Source organism: Talpa occidentalis, unplaced genomic scaffold (genome assembly GCF_014898055.3).
Source record: "Talpa occidentalis isolate TD23 unplaced genomic scaffold, MPIMG_talOcc4v2.1 talOcc4.9, whole genome shotgun sequence".
Lineage (NCBI taxonomy): Eukaryota > Metazoa > Chordata > Mammalia > Eulipotyphla > Talpidae > Talpa > Talpa occidentalis.
Window position 1 is genome coordinate 50406217 of NW_023605305.1, and position 16967 is coordinate 50423183.

The 16967-nt window shown below is 35.8% G+C and overlaps 1 protein-coding gene across 1 annotated transcript in view; it reads left to right on the forward strand.

Moving 5' to 3' along the window:
* The window catches only part of ERICH3 (glutamate rich 3), an 86407-nt gene that overhangs the window by 46489 nt on the left and 22951 nt on the right, over positions 1–16967 (forward strand). Inside the window, exon 11 of the mRNA XM_037500753.2 lies at positions 8835–9071. Within this exon, the coding sequence (XP_037356650.1) occupies positions 8835–9071 (237 nt within the window). The remainder of the gene's footprint in view (positions 1–8834; positions 9072–16967) is intronic.

Here is a 16967-nt window from a genome sequence, read left to right on the forward strand (position 1 = left end):
TCTGGGTAAACAATACTACACTGGAAGTTTTTTTTTTCTTTAAGTAATTTAATTATTTCCTTCCACTCTTTTCATGCTTGTAATGTTTCTACTGAAAAGTTTGGTGTTACCTTATATTTATATTTGATGTTTTTATTATCAATGTTTTTAATATTACACTGCTGTCATTGACTTCAAAAGTTTTATTATAATGTGTCTTGGTATGTTTCTGTCTGGCTGGCATTATTGGTTTGGGACTCTTTGGACCTCTTGGGTCACAATGGGTGGTTCATTTCCCAGATTGAGCTGATTTTCAGCAATTATGTCCTTAAATAAATTTTCTGTGTCTTTCTCTTTCTCTTCCCTTTGCAACTCCATAATATGGATGTTGTTTCTCTTTTTGTCAAAGGGCTCTTATATATCTCAATTTTTAAAATTCCTTTTTTCTAACATTGTTGTATTTGTGTGTTCACCATTTTGTTTCTGATCTCATTAATTATCTTTATTGTTTCTGTTTGTCTACTGTTTTGGTCCTCAATAGTATTTTTTTTTTTTGATGAAGTCTTTCCTTTATTTATTTTTTTTATTTAAGTTGTAATTTTATTTTATTTTTTTAAATAATAAATTTTATTTTTATATTCCCCATACAATTGCACCCCCCCATTCTGACCCCAATCCCTCCCCTCCCGTCACCCACCCCCCAAAAAGTGTCTCTGGTTCATAGTTTTTTGTTGATTTTGATTTTCAGTTTCTTATAGTTATTCATTTTCCTGGTCCCCTATTTAAGTTTTCTAGATTCCTGCTATGAGTGAGACCATCCGGTATTTTTCTTTTTCTTTCTGGCTTATTTCGCTGAGCATGATCCCTTCCAGTGCCATCCACATTGCTGCAAATTGCATGTGCTTATCTTTTTTGAATGCTGAGTAATATTCCATGGTATATATGTACCACACCTTCTTGATCCAGCATCTATTTTTGGGCATTTGGGCTGTTTCCAAAGCTTAGCTATTGTAAATAGTGCTGCTATAAACATAGGGGTGCAGGTATTCTTTGGAATTGATGTTTCTGTGTCCTTTGGGTAAATACCTAGGAGTGGAATTGCTGGATCATATGGAAGCTCTATGTTTAGTAGGTCCAGAAATCTCCACAGAGCTCTCCATAGTGGTTGGACCAGTTTGTACTCCCACCAACAGTTCAGAAGAGTTCCTTTTTCTCCACACCCTTGTCAACGTTTGTTGTTGCTAGTTTTTTTAATATGTGCCATTCTCACTGGTGTAAGATGGTATCTCATGGTAGTTTTGATTTGCATTTCCCTGATGACAAGTGATGTTGAACATTTTTTCATATGCCTGTTGGCCATTTGCATTTCCTCTTCAGAGAAGTTTCTTTTTAGCTCTTCTGCCCATTTTTTGACTGGATTATTTTCTTTGTTGTTGTTGAGTCTCATCAGCTCTTTGCAGATTTTTGTGATCAGTCCTTTATCATTAGTGTTGTGTGCAAAAATGTTTTCCCAGTTGGTGGGGTTTCTCTTTGTTTTTGTTATTGTCTCTTTTTCTGTGCAGAAGCTCTTTAATTTGATGTAGTCCCAGCTGTTTATCTTTGCCTTCACTATCACTGCTTTGGGTGATGTGTCTGTAAAGATGTCTTTGATGTGCATATCCTGTAGTGTTTCACCTATATTTCCTTCTATGTATTTCATGGTTTCAGGTCTTATGTCCAGTTCTTTAATCCATTTTGAGTTGATTTTTGTGTATGGTGTGAGGTAGTGGTCAAGCTCCTTTGTCAAAGATTAGTTGACCATAAATCTGTGGGTTTATTTCTGGATTTTCTATTTGATTCCATTGGTCTGTATGTCTGTTCTTGTTCCAATACCATGCAGTTTTGATGATTATGGCTTTGTAGTATAGTTTGAAGTCTGGGAGTGTGATGCCTCCCTTCCCTTCTTTTTTTTTTTTCAGGAGAGCTTTGGCTATTTGGGGTTTTTGGTGATTCCATATGAATTTCATCAATAATTGTTCTATTTCTTTGAAGAATGACATTGAATTTTTTATTGGAATAGCACTGAATCTGTATATTGCTTTTGGTAGGATGGCCATTTTAATAATGTTTATTCTTCCAATCCATGAGCAGGGGATGTCTTTCCATTTCTTTGTGTCTTCTATTTCTTTTAACAGTGTTTTATAGTTTTCTTTGTATAGGTCCTTTACCTCTTTTGTTAGATTTATCCCCAAGTACTTGATTTTTTTTGTTTCAATAATAAAAGGGATGGTTTTTTTGATTTCTTCTTCTTCAGATTTATTGTTTGTGTATAGGAAGGCTACTGACTTTTGCGTGTTGATTTTGTGTCCTGCCAGTTTACTGAACTGATTGATGAGTTGAATTAGTTTTCTGTGGAATTTTTGGAGTTCTCTATGTATATTATCATATCATCTGCAAATAGTGATAGTTTGACTTCTTCTTTTCCTATTTGGATTCCTTGTATGTCTTTCTCTTGTCTTATTGCTCTGGCTAGGACTTCCAGTATTATATTGAAAAGCAGTGGTAAGAGTGGACATCCTTGTCTTATTCCAGATCTTAATGGAATTGCTTTCAGCTTTTCACCATTGAGAATTATACTGGCTGTTGGCTTCTCATAGATGGCCTTTATGATGTTGAGGTATGTTCCTTGTATCCCAAGAATTTCAAGGGCTTTTATCATGAATGGGTGTTGCCTTGTCGAAAGCTTTCTCAGCATCTATTGATATTATCATATGGGTTTTATATTTCTTTTTGTTGATGTGTTGGATAACATTGATTGATTTTTGGATGTTGAACCATCCTTGTGTCCCTGGAATGAATCCTACTTGGTTGTGGTGAATTATCTTATGGATACATTGTTGGATTCTGATAGCTAAAATTTTATTGAGGATTTTTGCATCAGTGTTCATTAGGGAGATTGGCCTGTAGTTTTCCTTTTTTGTGTTGTCCTTGTTCAGTTTTGGTATTAGTGTAATGTTGGCTTCATAGAACGTGTTTGGTATTGTCCCTTCCTTCTCAATTTTTTGGAAAAGTTTGTGAAGGATAGGCACTAATTCGTCTCTGAATGTTTGGTAGAATTCATTTGTAAATCCATCAGGTCCTGGGCTTTTGTTTTTGGGGAGGTTTTTGATTACCATTTCAATTTCGCTGCTTGTAATTGGTCTGTTTAGGTGTTCTATTTCTTCTTTATCTAGCTTTGGGTGATTGCAGAGTTTTAGGAGTTTGTCCATCTCCTCTAGATTGTTGAACTTGTTTCCATACAACTGTTCATAGCAGTTACTGATTATTCTTTTGATTTCTGCTGTGTCCGTTGTGATTTCTCCTCTTTCATTTATGATCCTGTTTATTTGTGCTTTCTCCCTTTTTTCCTTGGTGAGCCTGGCTAGGGGTTTGTCTATTTTATTGATTTTTTTGAAGAACCAGCTCTTGGTTTCATTGATCTTTTGGATTGTTTTTTTTTTTAGTTTCAATTTCATTTATTTCTGCTTTGGTTTTTATTATTTCTTTTCTTCTACTGGTTTTGGGGTTTTTTTGTTGTTCTTTTTCTAGATCTTTGAGCTTCGAGATTAGGTTGTTTCTTTGAGTTCTTTCTTGTTTCTTGATGTGAGCTTCTATTGCTATATATTTTCCTCTTATTACTGCTTTTGCTGCATCCCATACATTTAGGATATTGGTGTCCTCCTTGTCATTCAATTCAAAGAATTTTTTAATTTCTTCTTTGATCTCCTCCTTAGTCCAGTGGTCTTCCAGTAGTGTGGTTTTTAATCTCCATGAGGTAGGAAAGTTCCTTGCCTTCTTTTTATGGTTTATTTTAGTTTGATGCCTTCATGGTCAGAAAAGATGGTTGGTATGATTTCGATCTTGGTGTATCTGTTGATGTTTGTCTTGTGCCCCAGTATTTGATCAATCCTGGAGAATGATCCTTGTGCGCTTGAGAAAAATGTGTACTCCGTTTTTTTGGGGTTCAGTGTTCTATAGATGTTGTTAAGCCCAAATGATCTAGGTCTTTATTTAGACCTTTAGTTTCTTTGCTTATTTTTTGTCTTGTTGATCTATCCATTGTTGATAGTGGTGTGTTGAAGTCTCCCACTACATATGTGTTTTCTCTGATGTCTGTTTTCAGAGATGAAAACAGTTGTCTGATATATTTTGGTGCTCCTTTTGTTTGGTGAGTATATGTTAATGAGTGTTATTTCTTCTTGAAATATTGTCCCCTTGATCATAATGTAGTGACCATTGGGGTCTCTTTTTATTTTTTTGAGTTTGAAATCTGTTTTATCTGATATAAGTATAGCTGTTCCTGCTTTCTTTTTTGGTCCATTTGCTTGTAGGATTGTTTTCCATCCTTTAACTTTGAGTCTATTTTTATCTTTTGTAGCTAAATGTGTTTCCTGGAGACAGCAAAAGGTTGGGTTTTGTTTCTTAATCCAGGCTGCAACTCTGTGTCTTTTTATTGAAGAGTTTAGTCCATTTACATTTAGAGTTAATATTGATATGTTAGCATCTGTATTTGCCATTGTGTTTGTCTTTCCTTTGATTTTATTTATTTATTTATTATTTATTCTTTTAATGACTTTTTTTTTGGCCTTCTTTCGTTGTTATTCGTCCCTCTGAGGTTCTGGCTTTAGGATTCCTTGTAGTATTTTTTGGAGTGGGGGTTTAGTCGTAATGAAATTCCAAAGTTTCTGTTTGTCTGGGAAGGTCCTTATTCTTTCTTCATAGAGGAAGGAGAGCCTTGCGGGATAGAGTATTCTTGGTTGGCATCTGTTTTCTTCGAGTCTGTTGACTATGTCCCTCCACTCTCTCCTTGCCCATAGTGTTTCTTCAGAGAAGTCTGATGTCAGTCTGATTGGTTTTCCTTTGAATGTTATCTGTTTCTTCCCTCATGTCAGCTTCATTATTTTTTCCTTGTCCTGGATTCTTGAGAGCTTTACTATTATGTGTCTTGCTGTATTTTTCCTTTCGTCATGGAAGTTTGGTGTTCTTCTTGCTTCTTGTATATCAATTTTCAGCTCCTTCTTCACATTTGGGAAGTTCTCTTCAATTATCTCTTTGAATATTTTCTCTGTTCCTACATCTCTCTCCTCTCCTTCTGTTATTCCTATAACTCTTATATTTCCTTTCCTCATGGAGTCAGATAGTTCCCGAAGTCTTTCTTCGTTCTTTTTCCTTCGTACTTCTCTTTCCTTTTCTGCTTTGGTTCTTTTTATTTCTGTGTCTTCAAGAGTACTTATTCGTTCTTCCATTTCATCTATTCTGCTTTCATTGCTTTTCCCAGAGTTCTTTAGTTCCTCCATTAATTCTTTGATCTCCTGCGTTTCTTTTGCTTCCCTCTTTAGGGACTCAATTTCATTCTTCTGACCATTGTTTTCCCTCTTTAGGGACTCAGTTTCCTTCTTCTGATCGTTGTTTTCCTTTATGAGTTCTGCCTTTTTTTTAATCACGGCAATTTTAAATTCTCTTTCTGAAAGGCTCAGAAGTTCTTCCAAGTTACTGTCATTGCAATCTGGGGGGTGGTTTTCTTTTTGTGGTGTGCTTTTTTCCTAAGGAGTTATTAGGTTGCGTGTGGTTCTTCTACTCCCTACTGTCTGTTTTCTAATTTGTCGTATGCATTGGGACAGTGTGTTGCTGGGACTGGCCGGCATCTTGGGTGAGCTTCTCCGCTCCCCTCTGGCTCCTCCAGGAGCCATCTGTCTGTTTCAAGCAGTCTTTACTGAAGAAAGGTCCCTGTTCTAAAATGCCGATGTGGGGACACACTCCCCTGTGCGCTTGGTCTGCCCCGGCGGTGGGTTCCCGCTCCCCCTCTGGGTTTGGACTGCAGGCCAGAAGGGGCCTGGGTGGGCGAGCTTCCCTGCTCACCTCTGTCTCCTGAGGGAGCCTTCTGCAGGCAGTCTTTACTGAAGAAATGTCCCTGTACTAAAATGGCGATGCGGGACGCACTCCCTGCGCGTCGGGTCTCAGGCACACTCTTCTGCGCGCCCCGTCTGCCCCAGCTGTGGGTGCCCCCTCCCCCTGTGGGCTCAGACTGCTGGTCTGAAGGGGGCTGGGGTGGTCTAACTTCCCAGCTGGACACGGGCTCCTCCAGGAGCCTTCTGCTCAATAGTATTTTTTAATTCCGTTACTATGTTTGTGTTTCTTAGCTCCATTATTTATAACTATAGCTGCCTTTTATTTATTTTATCTTCTCTCTATTACTATTTTATATCCTCTGTTAATTTTTCACATTTGATCAGCATTGTTAAAACTGTTAACTTGGAGTTCCCTTCACTGATGTCCTCTAGTTCTGTAAAATTAGACTCTTCTCATGGATTTTTTTGCTACATTTGTAGTATGTTCTTCTGTCTTCTCATTTTTAATTTTTATACATTGGGTTTGGGATAGACTTTGAGGCTGTTGTCTTTGCATCTGTTGAAGTACCTGAGAACTGATATTGGCAAGGAGTAGTTGGTATAAAAGAGGACTGTGGTAGCAGGGCACCAATGGTGAGCCTCCAGTAAATGTCAGGAATTCACACTTCCTCCTGTGCTGTAGGTACCAGAGTTGTATGGTGGGGATCCACAGTGATGCCCTCTTCTAGGCCAGCTCCTTGCTCTTAGGGTCTCTTATGTTCTCATGTCTATTTCCACTCTAGACTACTTTTGAGAACTAAGTGGAGTTCTGAGCCTGGATTGCAGTTGATATGGGGACACAGGTTGGCAATTGTTCTCTTTTCTAGCATGGAGCCTTAAGCTGGGGTACTTGTTCCTATTATTAACAGGTGACTGAACTCTTGTTAATTTGTTATTTTGATTTTACCTTTTATATTTAATTGTTTCCCTTTTTTTAAGCACCCAAAACTGGGTAGAGTTGCCTCCTCTGTGAGGAGACACAGGTGCTCTGACTGGTCTCTCTCTGCCATTCAACCAGTGGTTCTGTATTGAAAGCCTCAGGCTAAAACCAATAATCCTCACTCTGTACCCCCACCACTCTGTCTTGGTGCAACTCACATACCCTCTAATCCATTGTAGGGGCCTCTGGAGTGCCAAGTTTTGGTGAGTGTCTGAGTAAATATCTGTAGGCTCTCAGGTCAGCAGTCACCTCTTCCTCTTGCAGGTTGTATTGCCCCAGAATCACTATAAATGCACTTCATGTAAAGTTTTTCCTATCCTTTTCCACTGGACTGCTGCTTCTCATATGTGCTGTGGCATCTTTTTTTTTTTTTTTTTTGCCAGGGATTTGGGCTCTTTCCTACTGAAATCCAGTTGTGAGTATTTGGAGGATGCCAGGCTGGCATCTTCACTCTGCTGCCATCATGCTGAACTCCCCCAAACTATTTTGAGTATAGGGTCTCTGTGTACCTGTCTTCAACAAAAATTGTAGATGGCTTGATGGCAGGGCAGTGTTATTGTAATGTCCTTCATGATGCAGTTTTATCCTTTCCACATAGAAGGTTTTCAAAAAAGTCATCCTAATTGACAGGTAACTAGGCCAAGTGAGGAACTATTACTTGACCTGAAATCTTTGCTTTTATTAGTATTTCCTATTTGTGTCATGCAATATATACTAAATTATTCATCTTATTGCTTATTTTTTAATCTTGTACTGAAAATTGCATTTCTTATTCCTCATGTTAAATCTCTTTCAGAAAAATATTTTTGTGATGGATTCTCTTTGTTTACCTTTCTTCATACACACAACCTCAGTTCCTAATTTCACTTTTCCTCTTATATCTCCCTCACACATTCTCTGCATTAGCAGAGCTTTCTTCATATGCATAGGACACACATCTCTAAATTAAGTTTCTTTCATTGTGTTTCAGGGTAAACAGCTCTCATGTAATTAACCAAAAGACTCCCATCACTGGAAAAGAAGCCAGAATGTCTAATAACTAAAATATACAAAATAGAACAATCATTAGTTTCCTATAATCTTTATTTTAAAGATAATTGTTTATTTGCTTAATTGGTTCTGCATGAAATATTTTTGCTCTCTTTCCTTGGCATGTTGTCACTTCAAGATTTTTAGGTTTTGGTAGTAGAAAAAGGGGAACAATTAAATATGAAAGGTGAAATAATATAACCACAAGGGACAGCTGGAGTTTGTCTGATGTGACAATTTCCTTTTTCTGCTACAGATTTGTTGCACCTCTGTAGGGAATGAAGCAAATTAGTGGCTGTGATAGGAATATTCTATTTTATAAGAATCTTATCCTTAGAATGTAATTATTTCATTGATTGTAGGCATGAATAATGCATATAACTTTGGTACTGACCTAGGTATAGAAGACTTCATAATATCTTTTCTTGATGTCCATTTGGTTCTCAAAGAATGTGCTATTCATTGTGCTACTTCTCAGGGCCTTTGGACTTGATTAATTGAATTTTTCCACTTCACTATTCATTAACTTGATATCCAAATATTTTGAACATTCTTCATATGAAAGATGACCTCAGTGGGTCTCCAAATTAACTTTCATTATTGTAATCCTGTTCTCTTCATTTTTAATTTATTTCTAATTTATTGTTTTCTATCAAGTTCTTCTCTTGTCCATTTTGGTTATTGTAGATGATGATGTCCACTTTAAATGGACTTTTATTAGGTTTCAGACTTGTCATTTGGAGCTTCATTTCTCTGGGCTCTTGTATATGTAACTGATTGCAATCTTTGATCATTTGCTGTTAGTTTCCCATGTTCACTAATTGTGTGAAAAAGCTAAGAAAGGCCTAGATATGTGAAAAAGAAGCAAAGACAGACCCAGAGAAGAGAGAATAACAGAGTCAAAGTTCTCATTAAAGTGAAATGGGTTAAGAATCAGGGATTCTATTTCCATTCTGATAGTGGAGATTTTCTTTTCTCAGAGTATGAAGAAGATTTTGAAGTAGATGAGGAGAAACAAGATGAGAAAGCTAATGAAGAAGGACAGTCTGATGATCAAATGAATGGAATGTCAAAGTCACCCTCAGATGATGAAAACGATAATTTAGACCTTGCAAAGGAGAGTGAAACCTTGTCACAGAAGGCACCAGATGCTGATGACAATGCGAAAGATGAGTGCGATGGATGCTCTGATAGTGAATTGGAAGAGGATAAACAAGGCAAGTTGTTTAGCTTGTCATACAACATAGGCTTTTTATAAATATGTTTACTATTTGTCTTTTCCTTATATTTAATGAGATAATCCTCTTTTAAGGGAATGTTTGGAGCAAGAGATCCTCTTTCTAGAAACTATTGTTCAATCAATCTTCTGTAGATATCCAAATTATGGAGTCACTTCTTAATCTTTTCTCTTTCCTAGGTTTGCTGGGATTTTTTTCACCAAGGTGTCAGGCAAAACTTACAGTGACACACCTATTGTTTGCTTAGAAAGTTACTAATATTTTTAATCTCAGATTATCCCCTTTTACCCAAAATGGTACATATATCATTTTATAACCTTGGAAAAAGGAAAACTAGCTCCTACTAAATTAAAAGAAAATTTGGAGATTCTTATCTGAGGTTTATTTGAAAAAAACAAACACACACACACACCAAACTCACCTTAAACACAGGATGCTAACATATCAGTTTCATGGAAAGATTATCTTTTTTGGAAAAGGTGGTGTCCTCATAATCTTCAAGCCTAAAATTGTTCGATATGTTAACAGGGAGAATACAGAGTTTCTCGAATTAGTGCCTATCCTTCACAAACTCTTCAAAAAAATTGAGAAGGAAGGGATAATACCAAACATGTTCTATGAAGCCAACATTACACTAATACCAAAACCGAACAAGGACAACACAAAAAAAGAAAACTACCGGCCAACCTCGCTAATGAAGAGTGATGCAAAAATCCTCAATAAAATTTTAGCTACCAGTATCCAACAATGTATCCATAAGATAATTCACCATGACCAAATAGGATTCATTCCAGGGACACAAGGATGGTTCAACATCCAAAAATCAATCAATGTTATCCAATACATCAACAAAAAGAAATATAAAAACCATATGATAATATCAATAGATGCTGAGAAAGCTTTCGACAAGGCAACGCCCATTCGTGATAAAAGCCCTTGAAATTCTTGGGATACAAGGAACATACCTCAACATCATAAAGGCCATCTATGAGAAGCCAACAGCCAGTATCATTCTCAATGGTGAAAATCTGAAAGCAATTCCATTAAGATCTGGAACAAGACAAGGATGTCCACTGTCACTACTGCTTTTCAATATAATACTGGAAGTCCTAGCCAGAGCAATAAGACAAGAGAAAGACATACAAGGAATCCAAATAGGAAAAGAAGAAGTCAAACTATCACTATTTGCAGATGATATGATAATATACATAGAGAACCCCCAAAATTCCACAGAAAACTAATTCAACTCATCAATCAGTTCAGTAAAGTAGTAGGATACAAAATCAACACGCAAAAGTCAGTAGCCTACCTATACACAAACAATAAATATGAAGAAGAAGAAATCAAAAAAACATCCCTTTTATTATTGAAACAAAAAAAATCAAATACTTGGGAATAAATCTAACAAAAGAGGTAAAGGACCTATACAAAGAAAACTATAAAACACTGTTAAAAGAAATAGAAGAAGACACAAAGAAATGGAAAGACATCCCCTGCTCATGGATTGGAAGAATAAACATTATTAAAATGGCCATCCTACCAAAAGCAATATACAGATTCAATGCTATTCCAATAAAAAATTCAATGTCATTCTTCAAAGAAATAGAACAATTATTGATGAAATTCATATGGAATCACCAAAAACCCAGAATAGCCAAAGCTCTCATGAAAAAAAAAAGAAGGGATTGGAGGCATCACACTCCCAGACTTCAAACTATACTACAAAGCCATAATCATCAAAACTGCATGGTACTGGAACACGAACAGACACACAGACCAATGGAATCCAATAGAAAATCCAGAAATAAACCCACAGATTTATGGTCAACTAACTTTGACAAAGGAGCAAAGACTATGCATTGAAGCAAAGAAAGTTTGTTCAATAAATGGTGCTGGGAAAACTGGGTTGCTACATGCAAAAGAATGAAGCTTGGCTACTACCTAACACAATGCACAAAAAACAACAACTCAAAATGGATTAAAGAACTAGACATAAGACCTGAAACCATAAAATACATAGAAGGAAATATAGGCGAAACACTACGGGATTTGCACATCAAAGACATCTTTACAGACACATCACCCAAAGCAGTGATAGTGAAGGCAAAGATAAACGGCTGGGATTACATCAGATTAAAGAGCTGCACAGCAAAAGAGACAATAACAAAAACAAAGAGAAACCCCACTGACCTGGAGAACATTTTTGCACACAACACTAACAATAAAGGACTGATCACAAAAATCTGCAAAGAGCTGATGAGAATCAACAAAAACAAAGAAAATAATCTGGTCAAAAAATGGGCAGAAGAGCTAAAAAGAAACTTCTCTAAAGAGGAAATGCAAATGGCCAACAGGCATATGAAAAATGTTCAACATCATTTGTAATCAGGGAAATGCAAATCCAAACTACAATGAGATACCATCTTACACCAATGAAAATGGCACATATTAAAAAAAACTAGCAACAATAAATGTTGGCGAGGTTGTGGAGAAAAAGGAACTCTCCTGCACTGTTGGTGGGAGTGCAAACTGGTCCAACCACTATGGAGAGCTGTGTGGAGATTTCTGGACCTACTAAACATAGAGCTTCCATATGATTCAGCAATTCCACTCCTAGGTATTTACCCAAAGGACACAGAAACATCAATTCCAAAGAACACCTGCAACCCTGTGTTTATAGCAGCACTGTTTACAATAGCTAAGCTTTGGAAACAACCCAAATGCCCAAAAATAGATGACTGGATCAAGAAGATGTGGTACATATACACCATGGAATATTACTCAGCATTAAAAAAGGATAAACACATGCAATTTGCAGCAACGTGGATGGAGCTGGAAGGGATCATGCTCAGCGTAATAAGCCAGAAAGAAAAAGAAAAATACCGGATGGTCTCACTCATAGCAGGAATCTAGAAAACTTAAATAAGTTACCAGGAAAAAGAATAACTATAAGAAAGAAAATATCAAAATGGACAAACAACTATGAACCAGAGACACTCTATGGGGGGTGAGGGCAGGGAAAGGAGGGTTTGGGGTCAAAATAAGGGGGTTGTAATTATATGGGGAATATAAAAATAAAATTTAAATTAAAAAAAAGAATAGAGTTTCTATAATCTGTGTAGAGTTTTTATATTCTATATAGAGAAAAAACAGCTCTCATCTCCTGAGGCATGTCTTCAATTTTTAAGATCTTTTAAAGATCACTTATTGGAAACCTGTTTTGTTGTAAAAATGGTTTGCCTGAGATGCAGTGATCTTCCCTGGTAAAACCTAGGCAATTATAAGGAATAAGAATAACCCTTCCTTATATTAAGTAGGTGGATGTCTTTTTAGTTTGCTTTTGACCAGAAAATGAGCCACATTATGATGACTCTTTGAATTGCTGTTAATTTTCCCAATTTTCACTTTCATTGAAAGAATTTTCTGTATAAAATCTAAAAATTTTAAGTTCAAGGAGTTTAGTAGGATAATGTAAGAGTAAATTAAGTAATCTTGGAATCACAAAGGCAATTATTTAGTTTATAGTTCTATTCTTTTAAAAAATGTATTCAAGCAAACGTATTCTAGAATTTCATACACTCATATATACAAATATAAAGTAAAACACAGACATTGTTTCAAGTAAAGGGTAATTTTACTAGGAACCACAGATGGGAGAGACTATGACTGTAGTTGAACAAAAAATTTAACTCTGTGTTTCCCAATAAAGTGAAGAGTGAAGCACAATGTGAAAAATTAAAGTGGAGTTAACTATCAGTCAATTTGAAAGCAAGATTTGTTGTTATTTTTATTATAGTTAAAACTACTACTCAAGATTAATGGTGAGGCATTAAAATATTTTTTGGGAAGTACTAAACTAGGCCTTAATAATAATGTTTTATGTTTCTAAACATGCCTAGTATATACATTCTTTTTTTTTTTAAAAAAAAGATTTGTTTGTTTATTCATTTATTTATTTATTTATACAAGCACTGGGTATAGTCAGAAGCTCGGGAGGGTGAGAGAATTCACCAGAGCCAGAGCGGGGAACAGAGCAGGCAGAACGACGAAATACACTGCTGAGGGGAGCAGCAGGCACGGCAGGAGAGGTCTGTGCTCCATGTGGGATCTTGACAGGGGTTGGGGATCGAACTGGCACTGCAGAGGCTGTGGGCAGCTTCGCAGCCCAGAGCTCAACCGCTATTCCACCAGGGGAGGCCCTACATTCTTTTCTCAATTTCAGTGTGAATATTAGATTTAAGTATATATATGATACAGAGAAAGGACAATAATTTAATGGAAAGTGATGTCTTCTGACTCTCTCATAAAACTTGAACCTGAAAAAAAATAGAAAGTGTTTGCATATAAAGTTGACTCAACAATAAAAAGGATTCAATTTGTTATTTCTTCTATAATGATGGGGATTTATCAGGTTGTTGATAGCATAAAGATTCAGTATATTTTTTCAATATACAGTAAGGTGCTGTGTAATCACCTTCCTTTTTGGGGATCAAATAGATTTTTTTCTAAGAGGGTAATTTTTTATGTTCAAACAGAGAAGGATGTAGTCAGTACTTGGATCTTCCTTAGAGGGAAAGCTTTAATCATTTAGACCTGTAATTATTGAATAACTGACAGTGATTGGTAAGCTTTAGCACTGAATACTGCCCACTTATAAACATCTGGAATCCTATGTTTGGAAAGACATCCTGTAAGTGTTCTTTATTAAGACTCTGTGTTAGTACTGTACTAAATATTTTACATGAATTATCCCATTTATATCAAACAAACTCAAAAAACAGGTACTTTTTCTTTTTATATCCATTTTTCAAATTACTTGGATTAGTGAGATTAAGTAAGTCACAGAACCAGAAAGTGGGGGAGCAAGATGCAAACACTGGGTTATGGAGAACAATGTAATATACCACTAGTTAAAAAACAAAACAAAACAAAACAAAAAAAAAAAACCAAAAATCAAAACTACTTATCTAAAATTAAAACAAATTTCCCAATAAAGATTTGCTCCCTTAAGTAACTACATTTCAGAGGCATTTATCTTGAACTCTATCTTATCGTATTCTTTTTAGCCTCTCATTAAAAATAAGATTTGTTTTTAAAGAGAACATAAAAATGGACATTTAAATTTTTAACCCAGCTTTATTTATCTTCCCCCTGCCCTGGATGAACTTCCCTAGCCATTCCCAGATCTTTTGCTCAGTTTCAATTCATCTCCCACCCCACCCCTAACTCCGATTTCCTGTAGTCTCCATGGCAGCCTATTGAGCTCTTTTTTTCTGAAACTCTATCATTTGGTAGTTCATTTTTCACTTATTGTTTCAATAGTATTAAATTTGGCCCTCAAATTAACTACACAAGTTAATAACACAGAAATTAATTACACTGCTAAAGCCAGAAAGTGTTATTTGTCTTTGTTTTTCCTGACATAGCTGATTTCCTAAAAGAGTCTTTACACATGTTAAACAGTTACTTGACTGGTAAAACACCCAAAATACTAAGGTGCTTTTGATAGTGCCCAGATATCTCCAGTTACTATAAGTTACATACTAAATGATTGCTATTGGAATTTTTCTTGGAAAAAATGCATAAAGTTAGCTGAATAACATAGGTAGAGACTACAAAATGTTTTAAATAGATATGTAATGAAAGCTATCAGAATGTATAGTCTAGTCTATCACTGTTGGAATAGTTAAGGGCCAAAAATTAAATTGGCCAAGTATTTTATTATGTTGATACAGTAATGATGCTATTAAGCTTTCCTTTTTTTTGGGAAGCTCTTTTGCATTCTCTAATTTACATTAAAATTTTGCAATTATTTACAAGTTAAATCTTACCGCTTACTACTGTTTCTTTTTCTACCTTCAGGCTCTTTTGTTTTCTCTCTCTATTTTGATAGCCTGACCTTGTGTTATTAAAAACATTCTTTTTAGCTTGTGGAGTATCAGAATTAATTCATCCAGTGAACAAGTAGCATGTATTAAAAATCATAATAATATGATAGATTTCTTGAAAGACTCTGTTTAAAAGCCCGACAGCATTTCATCTTCAAAAGTGTAAGAGGCATATTGTGACTACTGAATCCCAGACACCAGTACATCCCTTTTATTGACATGATTAAGAATCTTGCTGTTAGTATTTGGATGTGTTTCATTTGAACCTGCCTGCACCTGTTCCCAGAGGGCAAACAATTGCCCAGGCTGTCACTCTTGTGACAAGTTGGCCCCATTTAAACTGCCAGCTAACAATTGCGTGGGCCTGCCTTGATGAATACGCTCAGCTGAGCAGCCAGTGAGTGATAGAGTGCTGTGGACTGGAAGCTGACTAAGAGAGGACACTGGTTTAGGAATGATGTGTGAGACTCCCCAATCATTTAAAAAGAACGACAGCTTCCTTGTCTCTGCATTTGTGTTGGCAACCCCAGGCACTAATTCACCAGTTGAAAATACATTGTCGTAGATGAATGTTATAAGGTTTAGGGGAAAAGTGTCATGTCTCTTAGAATCTACTTTTATACTTTTATGGGCAGTCTGGACGATAGTGCCTATGAGTAACAGGTAAAGACTAAGAGGTTTTTAAGAGAGAAGAGAGAGAGAAAGAGAGGAGAGAGAGAAATCTGTTGCTAGAATACAAAGAAAATGATGTAAGAATTAAGACAATTTTTTTTTCTAATAAGAAAGATAATATTTCACTCTTGCTGTTTTCCAGTTTGTTGAAGAAGTAGGCCTTGTAGTCTTAAAGTGCCAGGGTCACAGAAATACGCTTTACTTGACTTATTAACTTCAAGAACTTACTGTTTATTTCTTAGCTTGGCTGTGGGCTTGAAGAAAAGTCTATGAGGAAAGGCTGCTCCTTCTGTGTTGAAATTATATGGTTGTGAAGCTTCACTCTGTGGACTTCAATGTGAATTGTCTGCTCCCTCCACCAGAAAGGACTAGTTGAAGACTGTAGGCAGACTTTCCACAGAGTCTATATATATGATTTTGCATGATTAAATAAAACTTTAATTTTTCTTAATGGCAAGAATTCCTCAACCTATATCCACTTTTCAATTGTTAAAGTAGGAAGTCATATCTTCAGGTGAGTACAGTAAATGTGGCAGAATATTTTAGTTCACCTAAACTACTTTTCTAGGAGGTATTTCTCTAGAGTTTTGAATATGCCCTGTACATAGCAAAGGCACTACCTAGACATCATGCCTGCTTGACTAGATTAATAGGTAAATGTAAAAAGACTCAGGCAGCATAGCATGACATGTGATTTGATTATATCCTCAGTGTTTTAAATATTCATTTTAATGTTTAAAAAGTACAGTGTAAGTTTCTATGGAGGAACTTTTGTGGTTTTCTTCATTTTTCTCCTCCTGGTATGTCTGTATTACCTGTACATATTGATATTTACAAGTTAAAATATATATTTATCTCCTTGATGAATTGAATAATGAATTATCAGTATGAAGACAAATGCTCTCCCTTAAGACAGATAATTAGAAACTGTTCAAGCTGCAATGGAATGATTTCTACTTTATTTTCATTAGGCATACATTCATTCTATAAGGTTTAATGAATGTAAAGAATTTGCCTAATTAGGTATTATAGTACTTGAAAATATCAACTGGACCACAGTATCTAGTATAAAATATAAAAAATTTTTATGAACTCATGAGTATATTTAAGGTAGAACTATTTATACAAGTAATAAAATATGTACATTTATGATTCATGGCTAATTTGAGTAAAATAGGAGCAGTATTTATGCAAATTTTTCTGTGTACCCTTGAACTAAGAAATGGGAGAGACAGAAGAGTGTTGGATCTACTGGGTTGGGATATATGGTATATCATTGGGTGATCTACATTTTAAATGCATTTATGTATTTAAA